Source organism: Rattus norvegicus, chromosome 9, assembly GCF_021556685.1.
Source record: "Rattus norvegicus strain SHRSP/BbbUtx chromosome 9, alternate assembly SHRSP_T2T, whole genome shotgun sequence".
In the NCBI taxonomy this organism is placed as follows: domain Eukaryota; kingdom Metazoa; phylum Chordata; class Mammalia; order Rodentia; family Muridae; genus Rattus; species Rattus norvegicus.
This window is the reverse complement of record NC_141542.1, coordinates 22,896,569-22,921,069: the sequence shown is the minus strand read 5'-3', so window position 1 is coordinate 22,921,069 and position 24,501 is coordinate 22,896,569. Positions and strand designations below refer to the sequence as shown.

The 24,501-nt window shown below is 41.3% G+C and overlaps 2 protein-coding genes across 2 annotated transcripts in view; both read left to right on the top strand.

Moving 5' to 3' along the window:
* The window catches only part of Spetex2gl1 (Spetex-2G protein like 1), a 92,937-nt gene that overhangs the window by 26,965 nt on the left and 41,471 nt on the right, over positions 1-24,501 (top strand).
* On the top strand, positions 13,283-19,232 carry LOC148003520 (disks large homolog 5-like). The gene is made up of 5 exons (XM_087567920.1): positions 13,283-13,481; positions 14,202-14,361; positions 15,692-15,823; positions 16,493-16,676; positions 19,113-19,232. The coding sequence occupies exons 1-5, from the start codon at positions 13,352-13,354 to the stop codon at positions 19,230-19,232; spliced, it is 726 nt and encodes a 241-aa protein (XP_087424046.1). The 5' UTR covers positions 13,283-13,351.

Sequence of the window (24,501 nt, the reverse complement as noted above, 5' to 3'; positions counted from 1 at the left end):
AGATCAACCATTTGGCTTCCTCAAATATGGAGCAAGCATGGAATGTGGCTTTTTCAGAATCGAGGGGGTTTTTAGGATTGGGCAGTGAATGCTGTCTGGGGCTAACCGTCCCTTTTGTGGCTGACAACCATTAGGAGAAGGTCAGAATGTGCCAACAGCACAGAGTGGGCACTGGTGGTGTTTGAACTCAGAAGTGCTCAGGAACTGTGAAAGTTTCTCTGTTATCACCCTGGAGCCATCTAGTGAAATAGACCACTGTGATGCTGTGTAAGAGGCCATTGTGAGGGCTGGAGATATGGCTCAGTGGGTAAGAGCACCAAGTGTTCTTCCAGAGGTCCTGAGTTCAAATGCCAGCAACCACATGGTGGCTCACAACAATCTGTAATGAGTACTGATACCCTCTTCGGTTGTGTCTGAAGACAGCTGCATTGTCTCACATATAAATAAATAAATCTTACAAAAGATTCTCATCTACTGCAGTTTCTATGTGGACAGGGTACAGTTAAAGGGCTTAAAGATCAAGTACATTGCCTGTCTTTAAAGATCAAGTGTATCACCTAACATTCAAACCAAGAAATGTAGTGTCTTTTTTGCTGCTTCTGTACCTTTAAGTGATGTAACTTTTCTCCTATTACGTCGTTTGTTTCCATGATAGTTGTTTTCAAGTATATATGATTATCGCTCCTATTTGCAGAGCTATTCAATATTTTCATTGGTTAAATATTTGTGGTGATGGCTTATGCTCTAAGATCAAGAATCGACAAATGGGATCTCATAAAACTGCAAAGCTTCTGTAAGGCAAAGGACACTGTGGTTAGGACAAAACGGCAACCAACAGATTGGGAAAAGATCTTTACCAATCCTACAACAGATAGAGGCCTTATATCCAAAATATACAAAGAACTCAAGAAGTTAGACCGCAGGGAAACAAATAACCCTATTAAAAAATGGGGTTGAGAGCTAAACAAAGAATTCACAGCTGAGGAATGCCGAATGGCTGAGAAACACCTAAAGAAATGTTCAACATCTTTAGTCATAAGGGAAATGCAAATCAAAACAACCCTGAGATTTCACCTCACACCAGTGCGATTGGCTCAGATCAAAAACTCAGGTGACAGCAGATGCTGGCGAGGATGTGGAGAAAGAGGAACACTCCTCCATTGTTGGTGGGATTGCAGACTGGTAAAACCATTCTGGAAATCAGTCTGGAGGTTCCTCAGAAAATTGGACATTGAACTGCCTGAGGATCCAGCTATACCTCTCTTGGGCATATACCCAAAAGATGCCTCAACATATAAAAGAGACACGTGCTCCACTATGTTCATCGCAGCCTTATTTATAATAGCCAGAAAATGGAAAGAACCCAGATGCCCTTCAACAGAGGAATGGATACAGAAAATGTGGTACATCTACAAAATGGAATATTACTCAGCTATCAAAAACAACGAGTTTATGAAATTCGTAGGCAAATGGTTGGAACTGGAAAATATCATCCTGAGTGAGCTAACCCAATCACAGAAAGACATACATGGTATGCACTCATTGATAAGTGGCTATTAGCCCAAATGCTTGAATTACCCTAGATCCCTAGAACAAACGAAACTCAAGACGGATGATCAAAATGTGAATGCTTCACTCCTTCTTTAAATGAGGAAAAAGAATACCCTTGGCAGGGAAGGGAGAGGCAAAGATTAAAACAGAGACTGAACGAACACCCATTCAGAGCCTGCCCCACATGTGGCCCATACATATACAGCCACCCAATTAGACAAGATGGATGAAGCAAAGAAGTGCAGACCGACAGGAGCCGGATGTAGATCGCTCCTGAGAGACACAGCCAGAATACAGCAAATATAGAGGCGAATGCCAGCAGCAAACCACTGAACTGAGAATAGGTCCCCTATTGAAGGAATCAGAGAAAGAACTGGAAGAGCTTGAAGGGACTCGAGACCCCAAAAGTACAACAATGCCAAGCAACCAGAGCTTCCAGGGACTAAGCCACTACCTAAAGACTATACATGGACTGACCCTGGACTCTGACCCCATAGGTAGCAATGAATATCCTAGTAAGAGCACCAGTGGAAGGGGAAGCTCTGGGTCCTGCTAAGACTGAACCCCCAGTGAACTAGTCTATGGGGGGAGGGCGGCAATGGGGGGAGGGTTGGGAGGGGAACACCCATAAGGAAGGGGAGGGGGGAGGGGGATGTTTGCCCGGAAACCGGGAAAGGGAATAACACTCGAAATGTATATAAGAAATACTCAAGTTAATAAAAAAAAAATATTTGTGGTGAATTTACATTGTGCTATCAGTAAAATGCTATGTGAAAATTTTAGAGAATATACCGGTTTGGGTAATTGTAATAACCTTTCCCCTCAAGTGGTGGCCTGTTTTCACATTGAAAAGACTGGAATGTATTACCATCCATAGCAGGATTGATAGGGAAGCACAATGGACAGCGACAGTGTTGTTCCCTTTGACAGTTGTGGGAGCCAAGAAAGAAGTGTGACTTGCTTTTTGTGACTTACAAAATCAAGACTGAGTATCATTACTGTAGAAGCCCGTGGAAAAAATGATGAAGTTTTCAGAAATCACCAGTTAAAGAAATGGTGGTTTTGTTTATATTGAATTCTGAGTTTCAAAGTTATGTTTCATTTTTCTTTATTCCTTAATGAGGCTTTTTATTAAGTTTTTTATTCACCATTACACCCTTAGATACACAGTGCTAGGATCAGAGTAGGTGCTCAATAAATCACTGACCATCGGGGAGGAGGAATGATAAGAAAGTATGTATTTTCTGTAACTTCTGCTAGTTTTGGGAACAGGTGGTTTTAGGTTGACCAGTTACAGCTTGGTATCTTGTCCCACATAACACAACTTGACAGAACCCCCTTTCTGGCCATTATGGTCAACTTATTTTTCTCTTAATCATTCTTGAACATCATGGAAGTAATGTGGAAAATTGATTGTACCTGCAGTATAGCAAAAAAGGCCAGTATAGATAGGTCAGCAGTTATGTTTCTCCATGAGCTGATGTCTTAAAACATCTATATTTTAGGAATTTAGTGTTGTGTTTTCTAAACGTACATCGTACAGCATACAGATAACATCGTAATAGAATAAAGGAATCTTTTGATTTACACCAAATTCAATAAAGCAATGACTATTGCACAGCTCTCTTGGCTATATGAATAGCCGAAATTATATTTCACTGTTTTAAAGAAATAATGAAATTATTTAAGGTTAAGCAAAGCCCATTGGAATAGTTTACTGTGGTGTTTCTCTTTGGTTTCTTGTGCTCTTGTAGAAGACGACTTTAAGAAGTCAGGGTGGTCAGGTGGTCAGTGTGGTCAGGCAGTCATGAGCAGATGGTTAAGCGATGTGCTAGGGCCCCATAGGCCAGTGAGCCCAGCCGAAGAGCAGAGGCTAGCCAGTGAGCCTGACTGAAGAGCAGAGGCTAGCCAGTGAGCCTGACTGAAGAGCAGAGGCTAGCCAGTGAGCCAGGCTGAAGAGCAGAGGCTAGCCAGTGAGCCTGACTGAAGAGCACAGTCTAGTCAGTGAGCCTCGCTGAAGGCTGTAGAGCAGTGATTTTAACCTTTATTTCTAAGTTCTTCCGTTTTCCTAAAATTTCTACAAAAGTTTGCCTCCATAAAGTTTGGCTTTAAAGGTTCTCCTTGCTCTCTTCTTCTTATCTCCTTTCCTCTTGCTCTTATGTCACAATAATTTCCTTACTCTCAATGCCTTACTCTCAACGCTATGCTTTACTTCTAAGTTCTTCTTGAGTTCTGTTCTCTTCAGTTCAGTTCTATCTAAAAAGCTTTCTCTCTCTTTGTCCTCAGCATTTGTATATCTTTCTGAACACAGCATCACATGGTGAAAAGTTCACCACAAGTTTGCACAGGAATTCAAATCATAAGTTGGATAATCAGTTTACGACAGAGAATGTTTACATGCATATCCATGAAGAGTAATCATCAGGATAAACAGTCACCATCTGTCGCTAGCTCTGCACATTCATGGAGAGTTAAAAGGTGTAATTTTTATGAGAAAAGAATAAGTGAAATTACCTATAGGCAAATCCAGTCAATTATTTATGTTCAGTCCTTGCACCTATAGTAAATCATTAGTTCTCTTTTTATGAACTTTGGTTAATTGGTTTATACCCTCTTAGGATGGGCTCTAATTTGTAGATGTCTGCTTGGTATTACAGAAGCAATTTACTCATGACACTTTAAGAAGAAGAGTTCTCAATGCAATTTTGATTACCAGAGAAAACTTAATAGCATTCTCATTATAAAGGAGCTTAAAATTACTAATCTCATTTTAGGAATTCTTATAGAATTATAAGAATTATAGGAATTAAGACATCATCTATTTGTCTGTACATCATCATGCCAAGACAATACATCTTCGTTGCTCTGTGGTGATCTGCTCAAAAGAGTAGGGTAAAGAGCATGACAAATACAGAGGCAGATACTTGCAGCCAACCATTTAGCTGAGATCAGGGTCCCCAATGGGGGAGTAAGAGAAAGGATTGAGGGAGCTGAAGGGGTTTACAGCCCCATAAGAAAAACAGTAAGAAACACCCATAGCTCCCAGGGCTGAAACCACCATCCAAAGAGTACACATGGACAGACCCATGGCTACAGCTGCATATGTAGAAGAGGATGGCCTTCTTGGGCACAAATGGGAGGAGAAGCCCTTGGTCTTGTCAAGGCTTGATGCCCCAGTGTAGGGGAAACCAGAACAGGGAGGCAGGTAGGCCTGGGTAGTGGAGTGGGTGTGGTAACACCCTCATAGTAGAAGGACGAGGAGGTTTTATAAGGGGTTTTGTAGATGGGAAAACAGGAAAACGGTTAACATTTGAAATGTAACAAAAGCCCTCTCTGGGGATGGAGAGCTGCTAAGGTGCTCTGAGCCCCTACTTCCCTGCTGCCTCCCTTTGATCGCGACTGTGGTGCATGGTGTCAGCCTGGGACTCTCCATGGGCTGCTGCTGGCACTGGTCCTGGCATTCAGGGCCAAAAGCATGATGAGGAAGGAGCACATGGTTTGTCCCGATTCAGAGCTGGGTGAATGGCCACCAAAGGACAAGCACAGCTTCCTGTACGATCATGAGGTCTTCCTGGGCAAGGAGGACTCCAAGACCTTTGATAGCTAAGCCTGGACGAGAGCAGGAGAGGCGGGGGAAAATTGTTGATCCAATTGACAGTGATGGAGGCGGCCCTGTTACTACTGAGGACCTGAAAGTTTGGATCAAACATGTACAGAAAAGATACATCTACCATAATGTGGCTAAACTCTGGAAGGATTATGACAGGGACATAAACGAAAAGATCTCCTGGGAAGAATACAAGCAGGCCACCTATGGCTACTACCTGGTTAACCTTGCTGATATCCAAGATGGCTCTGATCATCACAACTTTAAAAAGATGCCTCCACGAGATGTGAGGAGGTTTAAGGCCTTGATGGTGACCTGACAGCTACTCAGGACGGGTTCATTGCTTTTCTACACTAAGAGCATTTAGAACATATGAAGGAGATTGTAGTTCTGGAAACCCTGAAGGATATCGCCAAGAACGGGGATGGGTTTGTGGACCAGGATGAGTACATTGTGGACATCTTTTCCTCACGAGGACAATTGCCCTGAGACAGACTGGATTCTGTCTGGGGAGCAGTTCAGTGATTTCCCAGATCTGAACAAGGATGGGAAGTTGGACTAGGATGTGATTCTCCACTGGATCCTCCCTCAGGACTATGACCATGTGAAGGCTGAGGCCTGGCATCTTGTGTATGAGTAAAACAAAAACAAGGATGAGATGCTAACCAAGGAGGAGATTCTAGACAACTGGACCATGTTTGTGGGAAGCCAAACCACCAATTATGCGAAAGATCTTACCAAAATCGTGATGAATTTTGAAAGACACTCATATTCATGTGGCCAACGGTCACAGGCTTCCTGCGGATGTTCTGGGTTATTGCTATATTTGTCAAGTATATAGCAGTTGTGTCCCTAAACAATGAGAAACCTTTCTAAAACTCAAAAAAATCATACATTGCACCAAACAATAATAGTAGGAGATTTAAACACCCCACTTTCATCAATGGACAGATCAGGGAAACAGAAATTAAACATAGACATAGAAAGACTAACAGAAGTTATGAACCAAATGGATTTAACATATATTTATAGATCATTCCACCCTAAAACAAAAGGATATACCTTCTTCTCAGCATCTCATGGTACCTTCTCCAAAATTGACCATATAATCGGTCACAAAACAAGCCTCAACAGGTATAGGAAGATAGAAATAATCCCATGCATCCTTTAAAAAAGCCACGGACTAAGGCTGCTGATCAATAACAACAAATAAGACAGAAAGCCCACATATACATGGAAGTTGAAGTCAATGAAAACTTGGTCTTTGGAGACATAAGAAAGAAATTAAAGATTTCTTCGAATTTAATGAAAATGAAGATATACATACCCAAACTTATAGGACACAATAAAAGCAGCACTAAGAGGAAAACTCATACCTCTGAGTGCCTGCAAAAAGAAACAGGAGCTTGACAGCACACCTCAAAGCTCTAGAAAAAAATTAAATAAACCCTAGAGGAGTAGAAGGCAGGAAATAATCAAACTCAGGGCTGAAATCAAACAAGAAGATTCAAAACCAAGTATCAAAAGAATCAGTAACCCCGGGGTTGGTTCTTTGAGAAAATCAACAAGATAAATAAACACTTTGCCATACTAACCAGAGGTCACAGAGAGTGTATCCAAATTAATAAAATCAGAAATAAAAGGGAGACATAACAATAAAATCTGAAGAAATTAAGAAGATCATCAGATCATACTACAAAAACATATTCAACAAAACTGTAAAATGTGAAGGAAATGGACAATTTTCTATACAGATACCAGGTACCACAGTTAAATCAGGAACAAATAAACCATCGAAACAACCCCATAACTCATAAAGTAATAGAAACTGTTATTAAACATCTCCCATCCAAAAAGAGCCCAGAACCAGATGGATTTAGTGCAGAATTCTATCAGACCTTCATAGAAGACTTCATACCAATACTGCCCAAACTATTCCGCAAAATAGAAACAGACAGAGCACTACCAAATTCCTTCTACGAATCCACAATTACTCTTATACCTAAACCACACAAAGATACAACAAAGATAGAGTAATTCAGACCTATTTGCTTTATGAATATTGATGCAAAAATGCTCAATAAAATTCTTGCAAACTGAGTCCAAGAACACATCCAAACAATCATCCATCATGATCAAGTAGGCCTCATGGCAAGGATGCAGGGATGGTTTAATATACAGAAATCCATCAACGAAATAACCATATAAACAAACTCAAAGGAAAAAAGACACACATGATCATTTCCTTACATGCTGAGAAATCATTTGACAAAATTCAATACCCTTTCACTAATAAAGTCCTGTCAAGATCCGGAATTCAAGGCCCATATCTAAATATAGGAAAATGCAAAATATATCCAACCAGTAGCTAATATCAAACTAAACTGAGAAAATTGAAAGAATCCCACTAAAATCAGAGACTAGACAAGGCTGCCCACTCTTTCCCTACTTTTTCAATATGGTACTTAAAGTCCTAGCCATAGCAATCAAACAATGAAAGTAGGTCATAGGGATAAAAATTAGAAGGGATGAAGTCAAAACACTAATATTTGAAGATGATATGATAGTATACTTAAGCAACACCAAAATTCCACCAGAGAACTACTTAACCTGATCAACAACTTCAGCAAACTGTCCAAGCATAAAACTAACTCAAACAATTCAGTAGCCTTCCTCTACTCAAAGGGTAAAAAGGCTGAGAAAGAAATTAAGGAAATGACACCCTTCACAATACTCCCAAATACTATAATATAACTTGCTGTTACTTGAACCAAGCCAGTAAAAAAATCTGTACGACAAGAACTTCAAATCTCTGAAGAAACTGAAGAAGATCTCAGAAGATGGAAAGATCTCTCATGCTCATAGATTGGCAGGATGAATATGGTACAAAAAAATGGCCTTTTTGCCAAAAGGAATCTACAGATTCAATGCCATCAGCATCAATATTCCTACTCTATTCTTTATGAAGGTAGAAAGGGCAATTTGCCTTCATTTGGTATAACATAAAACTCAGGATAGCAAAAACTATACTCAACAATAAAAGAACTTCTGGGGGAATCACCATCTCTGACCTCAAGCAGTATTACAGAGCAATAGTTTGTATGGTATTGGCATACAGACCGGCAGATCAGTGGAACATAATTGAAGACACAGAAATGAACCCACACACCTATGGTCATTTGATCTTTGACAAAGGAGTTAAAACATCCAATGGTAGAAACATAGCATTTTTAACAAATGGTGCTGGATCAACTGGAGGTCAGCATGTAGAAGAATGCAAGTTGACCCATTCTTATTGCCCTGGACAAAGCTTAAGTCCAAGGGGATCAAGGGCCTCCACATCAAACCAGATACACTAAAATTAATAGAAAAAAAGTAGGAAAGAATCTAGAAGACATGAGCACTAAGGAAAATTTCCTGAACAAAATACCAATGGCTTATGCTTTAAGATCAAAAATTGACAAATGGGGGGACCGCATAAAACTGAAAAGCTTCTGTAAGGCAAAGGACAGTGTCATTAGGACAAAAAGGCAACCAACAGATTGGGAAAGAATCTTTACCAATCCTGCATCTGATGGAGGGCTTATATCCAAAGTGTACACAAAACAGAAGAAGTTAGAGTACAGAGAGCCAAACATCCCTGTTAATAAATGGGGTTCAGAGGTAAAGAAAACATTCTCAGCTGAGGAATATCGAACAGCTGAAAAGCACCTAAAGAAATGCTCAACATCCTTATCCATCAGAGAAATGCAAATCAAAACAACCCTAAGAATCCACCTCACACCAGTCAGGATGTCTAAGATTAAAAACTCAGGTGACAACAAATGCTGGTGAGGATGTGGAAAAAGAGGAACACTCCTCCATTGTTGCTGGGATGGCAAACTGGTACAAGCACTCTGGAAATCAGTCTGAAAGTTCCTCAGAAAATTGGACATTGCACTACCTGAGCACACAGCTATACCTGTCCTGGGCATATACCCAAAAGATGCTCCAACATACAACAACACACATGCTGCACTAAGTTCATAGCAGGCTTATTCATAATAGCCAGAAGCTGGAATGAACCCAGATGCCCTTCAACAGAGGAATGGATTCGAAAAATGTGGTACATCTACACAATGGAGTACCACTCAGCTATCAAAAACAATGCTACGTTCAATTCATAGGAAAATGGAAAGAACTAGAAAATATCATCCACAGTGAGGTAATCCAATCACAGAAAAACACACTTGGTATGCTGTTGGGAGCGATGGCCTTGAAGCCCTCCATTATTGATGTTATTATTATGGTTAGAATTAAGTATGATGGGGTTCATGGAAAATCCCCAGCCAGCTGCAGAAGACTAATACAAATGTGGTGGTCAAGATGAATAATCATATGATAACGTGTGACGTTAAGATACCCAATGTCATGACCTGTAACCTTTCTGAAAAACCAACATCCTGCTGACTAATAGATATGACAAACCTGTGACCTTTCTGACAACCTGTCAACAGCAGCCAATTCCCTGACCACATGAATATTGTGTCCTTGGCGTGGGTAAATGTTTCTTACTTCTCTCCTCTCTCTGTTACCCTTTTTATGGTACAAATTCAGCCTTGGGGAAAAATAAAATTGTCGCCTTGATCAGACTCTTGTCTTGGCGTCCTTCTTCACATATCTTCTCCCTCATTCTCTTCCAGATACTCAGCACCCCTCATTGACAATATGCACTCATTGATAAGTGGATATTGACCAAAACCTCGAATTACCCAAGATGCAATCTACAGATCTCAGGAAACTCAAGAAGAAGGATGACCAAAGTGCAGATGCTCCCACTCGTTCTTAAAATGGGGAACAAAAATATCCATAGGAGGGGATATGGAGGCCAAATCTAAAGCAGAGACCGAAGGAACAGCCATTCAGAGTCTGCCCCACATGTGGCCCATATATATACAGCCACCAAAACTAGGTAAGATTGATGAAGCTAAAAAGTGCTTACTGAAAGGGACCGGATATACATCTCCCCTGAGAGACACATCCAGGGCATGTCAAATAAAGAGGTCAGAGCTAGCAGTAAACTACTGAACTGAGAACAGGACGCCCTTTATGGGAATTAGAGGAAGGATTCCAAGAGCTGAAGGGCTTGCAACCCCATATGAATAGCAATGCCAACCAAATAAACCACTAACAATAGACTATACATGGACTGACCCAGGGGTCCAACTGCATATGTAGGAGAGAATATCCTTGTTGGGGCACCTGTGGAAGGGGAAGCCCTTGTTCTTAACAAGGTTGGACCCTGAGTGCAGGGGAATGTCCAGGAAGGGGTTTCTAAGTGGCGTGGATTGGGGGACCATACATATGGGAGAGTGCACGGCAGGGCAGCTTATGGACCAAAAGCTGGGAAAGGGAATAAGGTTTGAATAAAAAGTATATATCTATTAAAAAAAACTAAAATTTTAAAAAATGATAATAATACTAAGAAATAATCAAAAAAAGAAAATGTGAATAAGAAAGAAATTTTAGGATTTGGAAAAAGATGAATGCCAGGTATTTGAAAAACTGTATGACCATGTAAACACTTTAATATACTTGAGAAATTTTTTACATGTTAATGAACTGAATCTTTTTTTTTAAATAGTGAATGGAAATCCAGTCCCTTCCTGGGTGTGAGTCTAGGGATCCAGATGTAGTGGAATTCATTATTTGTTGGTCCTGAACCTTTGAGTCTGCTTCTAACTCAGCTTATGCCAAGGAAACTAGGCGAAGGTGATATCTAAGCCATTGACCAAACTATCTGGACTAACAATCACAGGTGAAATTCCACCTTGTAAATGGGAGGAGCGGAATAAAAGATACCTTTAAGGATTTAAAAAAAATGAAATGTACCCCAAAAAAATCCAATAAAAAGGTTTAAAATAAAAATAACTTAGGAAATACAAAATACTGGGGTGCCATTCCACAATCATGATGTGTTTCTTCTTTGATAGCTTACAGGTTAATTTACTTCTCTATAACTGTTTTCTTATTTGAAAGTAAGTAATGGCATCATCTGTGGAGTGGATGGTGAGAACAAAAGCTTTGCCGAACTTGAATAATCGATCCCTCCTGAGCATGTGCTTAACATTCTAAGCACAGGGAAATTTCCTGAGGGGATTAAAGAACAAAATCCAAACATAAAACAGGAACAACAACGATTTAAAAACATTCTGCACGCTGGGTATGAAGGCATGTTACAACTTTAATCAGCTTTGTAGGTATTTCTAATAAACACACAAGAAACAAAAATCCTATCACAGTCCTAGCAGTTGCATCCAACAAAGAGAGAGCTGTGAGGTAGTGCCTGCTACTTCTTTCCCCAGATACACCTGGGCCTCAGGCCTGCACCCAGTGAGCTGGACCAAGAGCAGCCAGGTTGAAATTCCTGCTGCCATGGCAGGATTCTGCAGGAACATTTCCCTTTGACAACAAGGAACCTGTTTGGAGGAGACCTCTTGGTGAGTCCTCAAGGATTCTACGTGTCCTATTCTACAGGGAGAAGCCCTGCCAGGTCTTTGGCAAGGCCAGCCAGTAGTTTGGGTAAGTCTCTGGTCCTGTGGCAGAGGGCGAGGAATGGCAGAAAGAATGGCAGCTCCACTGAGAGCAAAGGCTACCCCTTCTAGGCCTATGACCTCCTAATTAATTTATCTTTTCACCTGATGCCCTATTCACATTTTCTTACTATCATACAACTGTGATCTTGAGGAGCAGCTGGGCTCTTGTTTTCTTAATTAGTTCTTTGTTGTCACGGACCTTTTTAACTTATTCTAGCCACTGACACTTATTCATACCTTCTGTATGCAGTAGGACCCTTGATGGGCCTGCCATCTCAAAAATAGAAGCTTCGGTAATCCAAAAGATTGGACTCCAGTTTACCTCAGGCCAGGAAAGAAGTCAGCCACCATTAGTAAAAGAGCAAGGGAAAAATTACATAGGAAAAACAAGTGCCCTAATCAGAAGAGATCCTCAACTTCTAAGGGGTGCACATCTGCACCCCTTTCTTCTGAGCTTTGCATAGTGACGTTGTATAACTCCAGATGATAGTAAAAGACAGAGCTCTTCCCAGAAGGGTCATAAATGATTTTCACTCTTACATCTGTGAGGTTGGGTGGCATTATATCACACATTCAGGTGGAATTATAACACCTAGGATAAGAATACAGAATCCATATATCACAATGCCAAATGGACTCCCTCCTGAACTTATGGACCCATTAAAATTGAGGTTCAACCTGAACTCAGGCCACTCCACTCCCTTCCCGTCCTCCTGATTCTTATGTTTGGTAGGAGTAAAGGATCATGGTGCAGCCCCCAATAGTCTCATGCGTAGACCTGACTATTCAGGAAGAATGATAATGGAGAAGGGATGGCTATGTGGTTACAATGTAGTAACACAAGGTCCAGGTTGACATTTGCTCACTGATGTCCAATTTAATTGTCTTGTTATATTTGAGAAAGGGAAGATGTCTGAATAATATAAAAAAGGAACAGAAATTTATTACTTTATATATGCCCTATAGTTGATCCCTATGCTCCCAAGGAAAAGCAGTTTTTATTGCAAAAAATAGGATTATAGACCATTGATTTTGTGAAATACATGGATATGTAAATGGAAACAATGTCAGCTGTCAAGGACTGCACAGTAAGCAAATATTTCCAGGTTTTATACACTCAGAGGTATAGAAGAAATATATTGCCCTCCAGAAAAAAGGAAAACCTTAGGAATCGAAATGTGTGTCACATGCATTGTATCGAGTAGTAGATTTACTTTTAAGAAAAATCTCCCTCCTCCTTGGTCCCTAGAGATTTCGGTGCTAAGAAAAATCTGTTCTCCAATTCAGGGTTGTAAGCAACTATCCCCAGCAAAAGGATTGTTGACTTCTAATGAAACAGAGAGAAATATCTAGCTTTGAAATAGAGGTTGCCAAATGGTATTCCCAGTGACACATGAGAGACTGGAGGAAAGGGTCCCCACAGAAATTCATCAGTGTGGGGAAAGCTGGTTAGTAGGTAGGCCATAGAATTTTCCAGTGACATCATCAGTAAGCCGTTCACTGGACAATCTTTTGTATCTAAGAGCTCCCTAGAATCTTCTGTGATGTCACCAGTGTTGTGGTGACACCAACTGCCTTTGGGATATTCCTTCAGTTCCCTTTGGGTTCACAAGCAGGCATGTTTTGCCAGCTGCTCAGGCTATTTCGGAAGGAAAGTGGAGATCAAGGAGAGACCACACCAAGGCAGAAGGAAGATGACCCCCTCTCTAGTGAAACAGGAAGGAGGAAATCATTCTGGGGAAGGCTTGGTGAGTTCTGGGCAGAGTTTGGGAACATCCTCCAGCAGGTAGTTTTGAGATGTGCCTTCTAAGACTAGGCCTTACAAGCAGGAGCATTGGGATTTCTCAAAGGCAAACCAAGAGTCAGGAGTTCCTAATCTTTAATTTGAGAGAAAGCCATAAAGTGGTAAGCCTTCAGTGTCTTTTCTTGAAGCTTTTTAAATGTGAGTGTCAATGAATGGCAGGAGGAGGCACTGTGAGATTAACAATGTGACCATCCATGGTTGGGAGTTGAAGCACTTCATCCTCTAGATTACTGTAGATTACATAAAGTCTCCGATGGCGAGAACAAGGAAGGATGCACCCCTAGTCATGAATTGAGTTCTCAGACACTTTGGGCTGCAACACACATGATTAGACCTTGATGGTGCTAATCATTATGAACTGCAGGATTGACTGCTCCACATCTGATATGAGATAACAATGTCCCAGATGGTTATGTATCAATCAGGTTATACTGTTCAGGGTGAAGGGTCCTGTAATAGTGAGTGTGGTACGAGTATGGCATTAGACGTTGGGAAGAGGGACAGAGCTTAAGAATCCACCTTTAAGAAAGCTTTTCTGCTCTTTCAGGGATTCACCCAGACTCTACCATTTCCCCTTCCTCAACCTCCTTTTGGGATTCAGAATGATCTTTTCTGCCCATGTGCCATCAAATATGCAAATTCACTTGGGTTTATCTATCTACAGGTTTTGGTAGGAAGGCATCATCCCAAAATGTCATCAGTCAGCAAGAGGAGTGTCTAAAGGAACTGGAGGAACTCAAATTTGAAATCCAGAAGTGTCAATTCGAGAGGGATGAACTTTACCAAATCCTGGATCTTTATATCTATGATGAGTGGGACCACAGGTAGTCATTATGCCCAGTAACCTGTTCACTGTCTTGTGCTCTCTCTCTGCTAACCCGAGATTTCCTCATAGCACGAGAGAGTTTCACCTCTCATCCTGGATTTTAAGGAGCCTTGGCATGCATTAGCTTGTGAGATAAGCTAGGTGCTGCGTGTTTAAGATCAACCTTTTTGTACTTGACCCTGAGCTCCTTGGATTAGCGTTGGTTCTGTCAGCAGCTGGAAGGACCTGGTCACACTTGCTGCAACTGTGTGTGTGAATGAAATGCCTGCACGTCATCACTCTTTCCTCCGAATTTGTTCATTATACACTGATTCTATGGCACCTCCATGGATGTAGTTGGCATTCTAAATGTGTTTGGATATGGGTTGCTATGTATGTATGTGGAAGTACATGTGGTGTTTTACTCAGGATCAGGACGTCTGGGACCTTTGATGGGGTCTGAGGATTTGTTTGATCAACACTTTGCAGGTCATGATAGTGATGAGTACGTGGAGGCCCACATTGATCAACAGAGCACTTTGCTCCTTCTGTATACGTTGGTGGCACCCAGGACTCTCCTGAGGGGAGGAGGTGCTATAAATCCTCTTCCCTGTCAAACTTAGTTATGCCCTCTGAGAATTCATGTAACTATAGAAACCAAGGATTGAGTATACCTGCTTTCAAAACAAGAGAAATATCATCACAGCTTTCTCTTGGACCCAAAGCTGTGGCACAGACTGGAGGAATCTTCTTCCTGAACTAGTCAATTCCATCATGCTCACCTGGCCAGCTCTTGAAGGTCAGGTCCCTCCAATTGGTACCGTGACTCTGTTGTCCTGTGCCCAGGATAATAAACTTAAACAGTACAAATACTTCGAAGGAGCAAATTTGTAGTACATACTGAGTTTAAGTAATCGAGAGAACAGTCTGATTTCACCTAATTTGTTTCACCTGCTTTGATCTTTAGTTTTTTACTTTTTAACTATCCAGGGATTGTTTATTGTGACCTAGAAATGGTCACTGTGGTCTTGACAGTTGTTATTCCCAAACAGGCAGCTCTCAGGCTCTGCCCCCTCCTATATAGTGAGTCTTTGCAGAACCATATCTCCCCAGGATTCCAAGGAGTCCTTATTTCAAAACAAATGTTTGCTTATTTACATGGAAATATTTTCTGTGGATTAAGCCTCACTGTTGGGTTTTGGTCTGGCTTTTGAGTTTGCCACTTTCTTCCCTTCCACCATTCCTTGAATTTGAAATTTTTTATTATATATTTTTTATTTACATTTCACCTAATTCTGAAATCATGAGTTCAAAACGTTATTTGTTCCTTTGGCCATGACCTAACCCAGGCTGGATGTCGAATTGCCAGTCCTTCAATCCAAACATGAGATGAGAATGATGGCTATGCAAATGATGACCAACTCAATAAGTGATGCCATGGAGAGGTACAAGGAGCTCATACAAGTGAAGAGTTCCTACCGGTGAGTCGCTGAGAGAGATGAGAACCCAGCACTAGGCAGGGAATGCTTCTGTCCTGTATTACTTTGAACAAAAGTCAGGGCTCTGGTTCCATGGTGTCTGACTCTTAACAAGAAGCCTGCCTCCTGGCAAGGGTCTTAGATTTGTAGCTCTTGGACTCAGTTGTCCTACATGTGAAGGGTGTAGAAGACCCTCCAATTGTTATTTTCCCCATTAAGGATCCTCTAGATAGAAAAGGTTTGCACCATGATGGGAATATCAATCAACTCTGAATCTCTAGGACTCTGACAGGAGATTTAAAGATCTGTGATCCATGAGAAACACATGGAAAGACTGTATAGCTATTGGGTCTTCTATCGTCCCTCAGAGGGGATTTGACCTCTACTTGCAGATGGTTTCAGGATACTATGGACATATGAGCTCCCTTATGGACCATTTCTTCTACCTTGATTTATATAAACCGTCTTAGTGTCAGGATTTTCAGAAGTACTTTCATTCACAGGGAATGTGTCCTCTGGATTTGACCTCCTCTAATTGGTGCTAACTTGTATAGTGTGGCTCTATTCTGGGGACTTCTGGGGATGAGGACCCTTAAAGGGATGATTGTACTTGCAAGAGTGACAGGCAAATAGAAGCTGGCAGGGATTTACCATTTTTTGTTTGTGTTTCAGCGTGAGGCACTCCCAGCTCCTGCGTGAACAAGCTCAATTGAAGAACAATATACAGATTTTGCTGAATGAGACAAGAAAACTGCTGGTGGAGCAGACTGAACTGCCAGCATCCTCTGTGGAGGCAAAGAGGCTCTGTGAAGAGGCCGGAATGAACATCTGTGACCCCAGTGCCAAGCAACAGCAGGTAGGGTTAGGACTCAGGGTCAGGCTGTCCTCATGTCTTACCATAAACATAGACAACCAATGTACCTGTCTATTGAGGGATCTATGTCCTGACCTAGGTCTCATCCAAGTGTTCATTTATGTGATGGTTTACAAGGCTTTCTGTGGAGATAGCCCCTTTCAAGAAACTGCGTGTTTGGAAAGCAAATGCTCCTGCTCTTCGAGAATCTGCAGTTTATTAAGGGAGATAGGTTGATCACACAGCACAGCACTACATGCCATTATGTGTGGAGGGTGCTATGTGTGAGTCCCTCTTTAGACTAGAGCAGGGCTTTGCGAGATGAAGCAAATGTCTGGAGCTCATTTTCTTTACAGGGATCTTGTGAGACTCCAGGAAGTAAGTACTTTTCAAGGAGGAGACCCTCATGGAAATGCCAAAGAAATGATTCTTATTGTCATTTGTGGTGGCTTTTGTTGTTCCTCTTCTCCCTGTATATGAAGATGGTGTCTTCATGCTTCATAGATCTTGGGTAACTACAGAGCCTGAGGAGCAGCATGTCAGTCCTGTCTTATTTGAGTGCTCCTGGAGAGTTCATAACTGGGCCTTACAACCTGAAGCTGGTTAGAAGAGCAAGGATGTGGAAAAGGTTTCTCAAAGGCCAAGGGTTGGCATGAGAGATTTGAGACTTCAAGAACAAAGTTATCCGTATATACCCCCAATTCTCACCAAGAAAGGTGCATTGCTGTGCTGACCTGCATCTTAGGGAGCATGCGGGGAGGCCAGTTCATGACATGCAATTTTGTCCAGTCATTATCCAACTTAGTCCTTTAAGCCTAGGTCTCTCAAGAAACCTGAAGCTTCCTGTTTTGTGCTGGCCAGCAGTCTTTGCATCACTGGTCCAGTTCCTGGTGGAGCCCCCTCTCTTATTTGTCTCAACACATTCTTAAACCATTCAGCTATTTTCAAAATAAGGATTAGATTTCTTCACTTTACCTGAACAGAGGTATCCCCCAGGAAGATTCTGGTTTGTCTTATGGGCTTCACCATGATCTTGCATGGAATCCTGTAGTGCATCCCTCTAATGACATTGCTTTGCAGACTATATCATGGGCACGGCATTCTTTCAGGATAGATTCCCTCTCAATGTTGTACACAGTGCTGCATTTTAGAAAAGTCACCGTATGTTATTTCTTTAGCCTCCTTCTGACTGACATTGAGGTTGTTTTAACGTCACATGAAATCTAATATGATGAAAAGTTCCTGGTAAATGACCATGAGACACTGTCTTCTTTGATGCTTCCAAGGTCTTCTATGAAGGAAACAGTGTAGTTTTAGTGAGGGGCCTATGATGAGTCAACATAGAGCTTGATGGAGTTTTTTCCTAGAAATCTCTCTCTTGGGGATTTGATGTTGTGTTGTTTAGGCTATCTGTGCACAACATGTAATTTACTCGTAGGACCAGAAAGTATCTGCATAGAAAGGTTTCCTGAAGTGGAAATGAGTATAGGCCAGGGCAGCACAGCCTGCTTGAGTCTAAGAGACTTGTAAACAACATTTTTCCCACTAATTCCTCACTCAACAGGAAATGTGCTGCACAAAAGCAAAGTTTTCATTTGTGCGTGCGAGTGTGTATCTGTGTATGTCTGTGTGTTTGTGTGTGTGTGTGTTTTCAGTAATGAACCTGTGTTTCCTCTATTTCCAAGTTTCATAAGAAAAGAATTCTAGGAGTTCACTTTACATCCATGAAACATGAAATACAGCTGCCCAGTCATTTGGCATCTCCATCTAGCTCTGTACAGCAAAAGGACACCTGTTATTAATATATTCTGTTTACAAAAAAATCGCAACAGAATTATCTTGTGAAGTCTGGGGGAGGAGTGGAAAATATAATCAAGTGAGTCCTGTTTCACAGTCCTAACCAATGGTACAGGCCTAGAGCTTGCAGGTCCCTTTTTGTTATGGTGTAGAAGCAGGACAATAAAGTCCTTTAGAAATGCAACCCCCCCAAAAAGAGCACACAAAAACACCTGTAAAGTTAGATTTTCAAGTGACTAGGGGCAAAACTACTGATCTGCATTGAAATCCTTTGGAGCACATCAAAAGAAAGGAGTACTGGGAGGTAAGGACAAGGCTTCTCTATAAAATCCATGAGTTTATGCTGCTTCTCTGTTCTTTGTGAATTGTGAAAGCCCACTGGAAAGTTGTGTCACTCACTGTCTTCTCCAAGGTTGCTTTCCACATTGCCTGCTACCATTTCTTTCCAACTACCTTGGCACACTACAACTTCCCCTGGGAGTTTGGCTTGGATTTTTTTCATTGAGAATTTGAGTTGCTTGGAATTGTATCGTCATCCAGAAAAAGTCCCATAGCTATGCTGTGGTGCAAGAACAGGGCAGTTTCAGGAGCCCCTTTAGGTGCACAGATAATCTAAAGCGCTCCCCTATGTTATCTGTGTAGCATTCTGCAAGTGCTGTCGATCAACATCATTTTCTCTCAGTTAATTTCAGCCTCAATGGAGTCAGGAGAAATGATGAAATTCAGACGGGTCTGTTAGTGGACCATCAGAAAGGCCTGTGAGAAGCCATGTTCTTTAAGTGGAACAGAAGTGTTAGTTGACCCAGAGATCCCAGAGAAGAGAATAGGTGTCCAACTAGAGCAACTAGAGCTCTGGGTTTTAGTGGTCCAAGGAAGGAAACTGTAGGAGAAGTTGGAGCCCTTCAATGGATTATGTCTCAGTGTGAGATAATCCATGTAAGCATTTATTTATTTACTCCAAATATCTGTGACACAATCACAGATAGGTAGAAACATTGTTCATATGGATCCTGGCTATGGAGATTTCCTAAGATTCTGGGGTCATAGCTTTGGGCATGAAGTCACTCAGGGTATGGTAAAGAGAGCTCCTATTAGAAGAAGCTGCACTCTATGGGGAAAGTCTGAAACAGTGAACAAGAACAGGAGTCTAGTCCACAACCAACATATGATCCTTTGCTGGGAAACAAGACTGCTCTACTCAGCCTTGGGAACTTGGTAAGCCAGATTGGTTATAGGGAAAGAACCCTGATTCAATGTCGGTTTATGGGAGGACAGCACATCACTTACTGAGCTGTCTATAGGCTATGACCACTATATACATATCCCACTCAACATTTGTTTTTATGCCTCCAGAGTATCCTGGGGAATCATTATATTAAGCATTAAAAGGGAAAGTAAACACTGCAATGTACTATGTTTATATTGTGTAAACACAAATGGCTTGTGTGTTTTCGAGTTCGTATTACTGTGTCTGTGTGTCTGTGTGTGTGTTTGTGTGTGCACACATGCATGCATGCTTTCATTGACAGTACACTCATCTGATGACCACGATAAGGAAGGATTAGAGGAAAGAATGCAGGACATTCTGAAGCAGAAAGAACCAACCACCCAGGAAAGTGGCTTGGGAGGAACATTGTAGAAGCATTCTGATATTTTTGAGATCAAGTAGGAACACAGACTGGCAGAAGCCAATTGGATTTCCTGTCCCTATATAACTATCCTTTTTGGATGGCTGATCACTGACAAGGTTTTCCCCATCAGTCACCTAAAGAACTACCCAGAGTATTGTTCTGGTACAGTTTATGTGAATTTTGTCCATGACACAATATGTATAATCCTCAGGATTTCTTTGTATTTTGTACTTCTTTCTTCCTGTTAAGTCTCTGATAAGATCTGAGGACATTTTCTCTTCTGTCGTCTCACAAATTGCATTACAATAACCATAGTGTTACAGGGGTGCTGTTATGTATGTCCATCACAATAAACTTTACTGTTCCTTGTGTATGCTGTGAGCACATTCTCAGTGATTACAGGATCTGTGCGGTGAGCATGAATTTGAAGTGAGATGGCTTCTCTGTGTATTTGCAGATTCAGTGGTTACAAATTGAAATTAGGCAGGTTCCTTCAGTGCTGACATAATCAGAACTTTCACCTCAATCCTGGGCATGTTCTCCAGAAGGAATCCACATGGTATTCTAGGTTGCTCATACCATTCTTGAACTCAGATTCAGACCCAGCTACAATGTTATTATTCAATATAATAAACCTGGACCAGTGACAAAATATGACCATTTTTGTATTAATTCCAATACAGTCCACAGTTCAAATTCTAGCAGTTTGAAAAGCTGAGATATAAATCCAAGCGCAGGTACTCTACGACATTTGGGGATGCAGGGACTGACCTCAGCTGACAGGTCATGCTGGATTGTCCAACCCAATAGAGCGGATGTAAGAGGGAGAGCTGAATTGACAACCACTCACTAAATCTTTATTCCCTTGCTCTGCTAGGTCTGAAATTCTCCAGCAGAAACTCGAACATGACACAGACCAGGACATGATCTCCCTTGGTGAGAAGTGCTACAGGAGGAGAACAAAGTGTGCACAGCAAATACACCACTATTGCATCTCATCTGTAATGTCCATAGCAATTGTGGACTGCATTTTCCTCCTTTAGTTTGATTTCTTTCAATTTAATAGGCCTTACTTTCACCTCACCTCTCTCCAGCAAGTGTGCACTTTTGGAGGGACTCAGAGAAGTGCTGATGCACATCAATCAAGAGCTGCTGGTCATCCAGAAAGACTGTGCACGTGTAAATGTGTATTGTCCTGATGGGTCATCCAGAAGAGTTTCATGGAGATCAGTTCACAACATTGGAAGACTTTGAGACAAAGTCTGTAATATCATTTATACTCAGTATTGGATGGCTTTGTCCTTAATACCCCCACTCCAACAAAACAGACCTACTTCCACTCCTCTTGGAAAGATTATTACCATCAGTAACTGCTTGTCTACTGTGTCTCCAAGGAAAGACACAGGCTATAAATCTATTCTGCAGAAGGAGCAGCAAAAAATGCTTAGCGCAGCTCCTCTATTTAAGTGTGGCTGAGTTTTGATTATATTGGTTTTTTGGTTTTCCTTCTATTCATTTGAAGATTTGTTATTTATGTCTTGTTATTTTGTTCATTTGCTTTTCTATTTTGATAAGGATATAGACTGTATATATTGACTACCTGCATCTGGTTACTATCAAGTAAATTGGATGTATTCTGGTGAATAAAGGAGTAATTTCAAACTCTTCACTCTTACGAACCTTCTTTATTATTCACTGGTGTCAACATCTGAAGTCCCACAGCTATCAGGGAGGGATGGATCTCTGCATTCTCATCGGGACTGGGCATCAAAATTCCTTCCCAGTCAGACTGAGATTCAAAAGCAGTTACACAGTCACTGTTCACTGTGTTCCCAACTCTGTGAACTTCAAGTTCATCATGCATATATTACCTACTGTGTATGCCTGGTGTCAAATATATAGTTACCTCTAAGTTATACTCTGTGGATGAGAGTGTTGAACAAATTAATGGGATAACATTAATTTTTCTGTAATACCTCCCAGGACATATAAACATGGTATAAGGGAGATTAAAGCAATCGGGAATCCTGCACCCAAATCCCATGGCAGAGAATGCTGAACACCCAGGAATGCAGATAATCCTGAGACCACAGGACAGAAAGCCACTTCTACCCAGCTCTGCCCACATCTGGCCCAATATTAATCTGCATGATGCCTCTGGAAACAGGAATAGAGGAGCAGTCAGTGGCAGGAAACTGCTTGGTCCATCCTGTGCCCAGAACTGACCCGGGCCCTGAGCATATTTGAAGAAAACGAGAGGCATACAATTCTCTGTTTCCTGATTGTGGCTTTTTTTGTGGCTTTTTTTGTTTGAAGCTCTAAACGCCATTTTGTTGTTGTTGAATTTTAATTGGATATTTTTCAGTCAGAATTCAAATGTTATTCCTTCCTTGTTTTCCATAAAGAAGTCCAAATACCATCACCCTCCCCCCTCTTCTATAAAGGTGTTCCCTTCACCATCCATCCACTTTCCCAGCCTAGGCAGGACCAAGGGCTGCTCATTCCATTTGTGCCCAAGAAGACCAACCTCTGATACACATGCAGATGGAGCCATGGCACAGTTCCTGTATAGTGTTTGGGTAGTGGTTTAGTGTCTGGGAAATCTGCTTGGCAGGCATGGTTGTTCTTATAGGGTTGCAAGTCCCTTCAACTCTTTCAATTGTTCTGTAATTCCTCCAACTGAGGTCCAGTTCTCAGTTCAATTGTTTGCTGCTAGCATTCGCCACTGTATTTGACATGATCTGGCTGTGAATCACAGGAGACATCTATATCCAGTTCCTGTCAGCCTGCACCTCTCAGCTTCATCCACCTTATCTAGTTTGAAGGCTGTATACGTATAGACCACTCATGGGGTAGACTCTGGATGGCCATTCCTCTAGGCTCTGTTCTAAATTTTGCCTCCCTATCCCTTCAATAGGGATTCTTCTTCTCCTTTAATGGAAGGAGTGAAGCATCAGCATTTTGGTCATCCTTCCTGAATTTTATTTTGTCTGTGAATCTTGGGGAATTCCAGCATTTGGGCTAATATCCACTCATCAATGAGTGCGTACCATGTGTGTGTTTCTGTGATTGGGTTAGCTCACTCAGGATGATATGTCTTAGTTCATCCTCTTTGCCTATGAATTTCATGAAGTCATTGTTTTTGATATCTCTGTAGTACTCGATTTGGTATATGTACCACACTTTCTCTTTCCATTCCACTGTTGAAGGGCATCTGAGATCTTTTCATTTTCTGACTAGTATAAATAAGGCTGCTATGAAAATGGTGGAGCGTGTGCCCTGTTGTATGTTGGAGCATCTTTTGGGTAAATGTGTAAGAGAGGTATAGTTGGGTCCTCAGCTATTGCAATGTCTAATTTTCTGAGGAACCTACAGACTGATATCCAGAATGGTTGTACCAGTCTGCAATCTCACCAACAATGGAGGAGTGTTCCTCTTTCTCACATCCGCACAAGCATCTTCTATCGCCTGAGTGTTTTATCTTAGGCATTCAGACTGGTGTGAGGTGGAATTTCAGGGTTGTTTTCATTTGCATTTCCTTTATGACTAAAGATGTTGAACATTTCTTTTGGTGCTTCTCACACATTCCCTATTCCTCAGCTGTTAATTCTTTTTCAGCTCTGAACCTCAACTTTTAATAGCATTATTAGTCTCCCTACAGTCCAACTTCATGAGTTGTTTGTATATTTTGGATATTAGCCCTCTATCAGTTGTAGGATTAGTAAAGGTCTTTTCCCAATCTGTTGGTTGCTCTTTAGTCCTAACCACAGTGTCCTTTGCCTTACAGAAGCTTTGTACTTTTATGAGGTCCCATTTGTCTACTCTTGATCTTAGAGCATAAGCCATTCCTGTTTTGTTCAGGAAATTTTTTCCAGTGTCCTTGTGTTCAAGATTCTTCCCCACTTTTGCTTCTATAGATTGAGTGTTATCTGATTTGATGTAGAGGTCCTTGATCCACCTGGACTTAAGCTTTGTCCAGGGCAATAAGCTGGGGATGATTTGTATTCTTCCATATGCTGACCTCCAGTTGAACCAGCACCATTTGCTGAAAATGCTATCTTTTTTACGCGTGATGGTTTTGTCTCTTTTGTCAAAAAATCAAGGGACTATAGGTGTGTGGGTTCATTTCTGGGTCTGCAGTTCTATTCCACTGGTCTATCTTCCTGTCTCTGTCCCAATACCATACAGTTTTTATCACTAATGCTCTGTAAACTGCTTGAGTTCAGGGATGGTGATTCCCAGGGAAGTCCTTTTATTGTTGAGGATAGTTTTAGCTATTCTGGGTTACTTGTTATTCCAAATGAATTTGTACATTGTTTTGTCTAACCCTATGAAGAAGTGTATTGGAATTTTGATGGGGATTGCATTGAATCTCTAGGTCACTTTTGGAAAAATGGCCA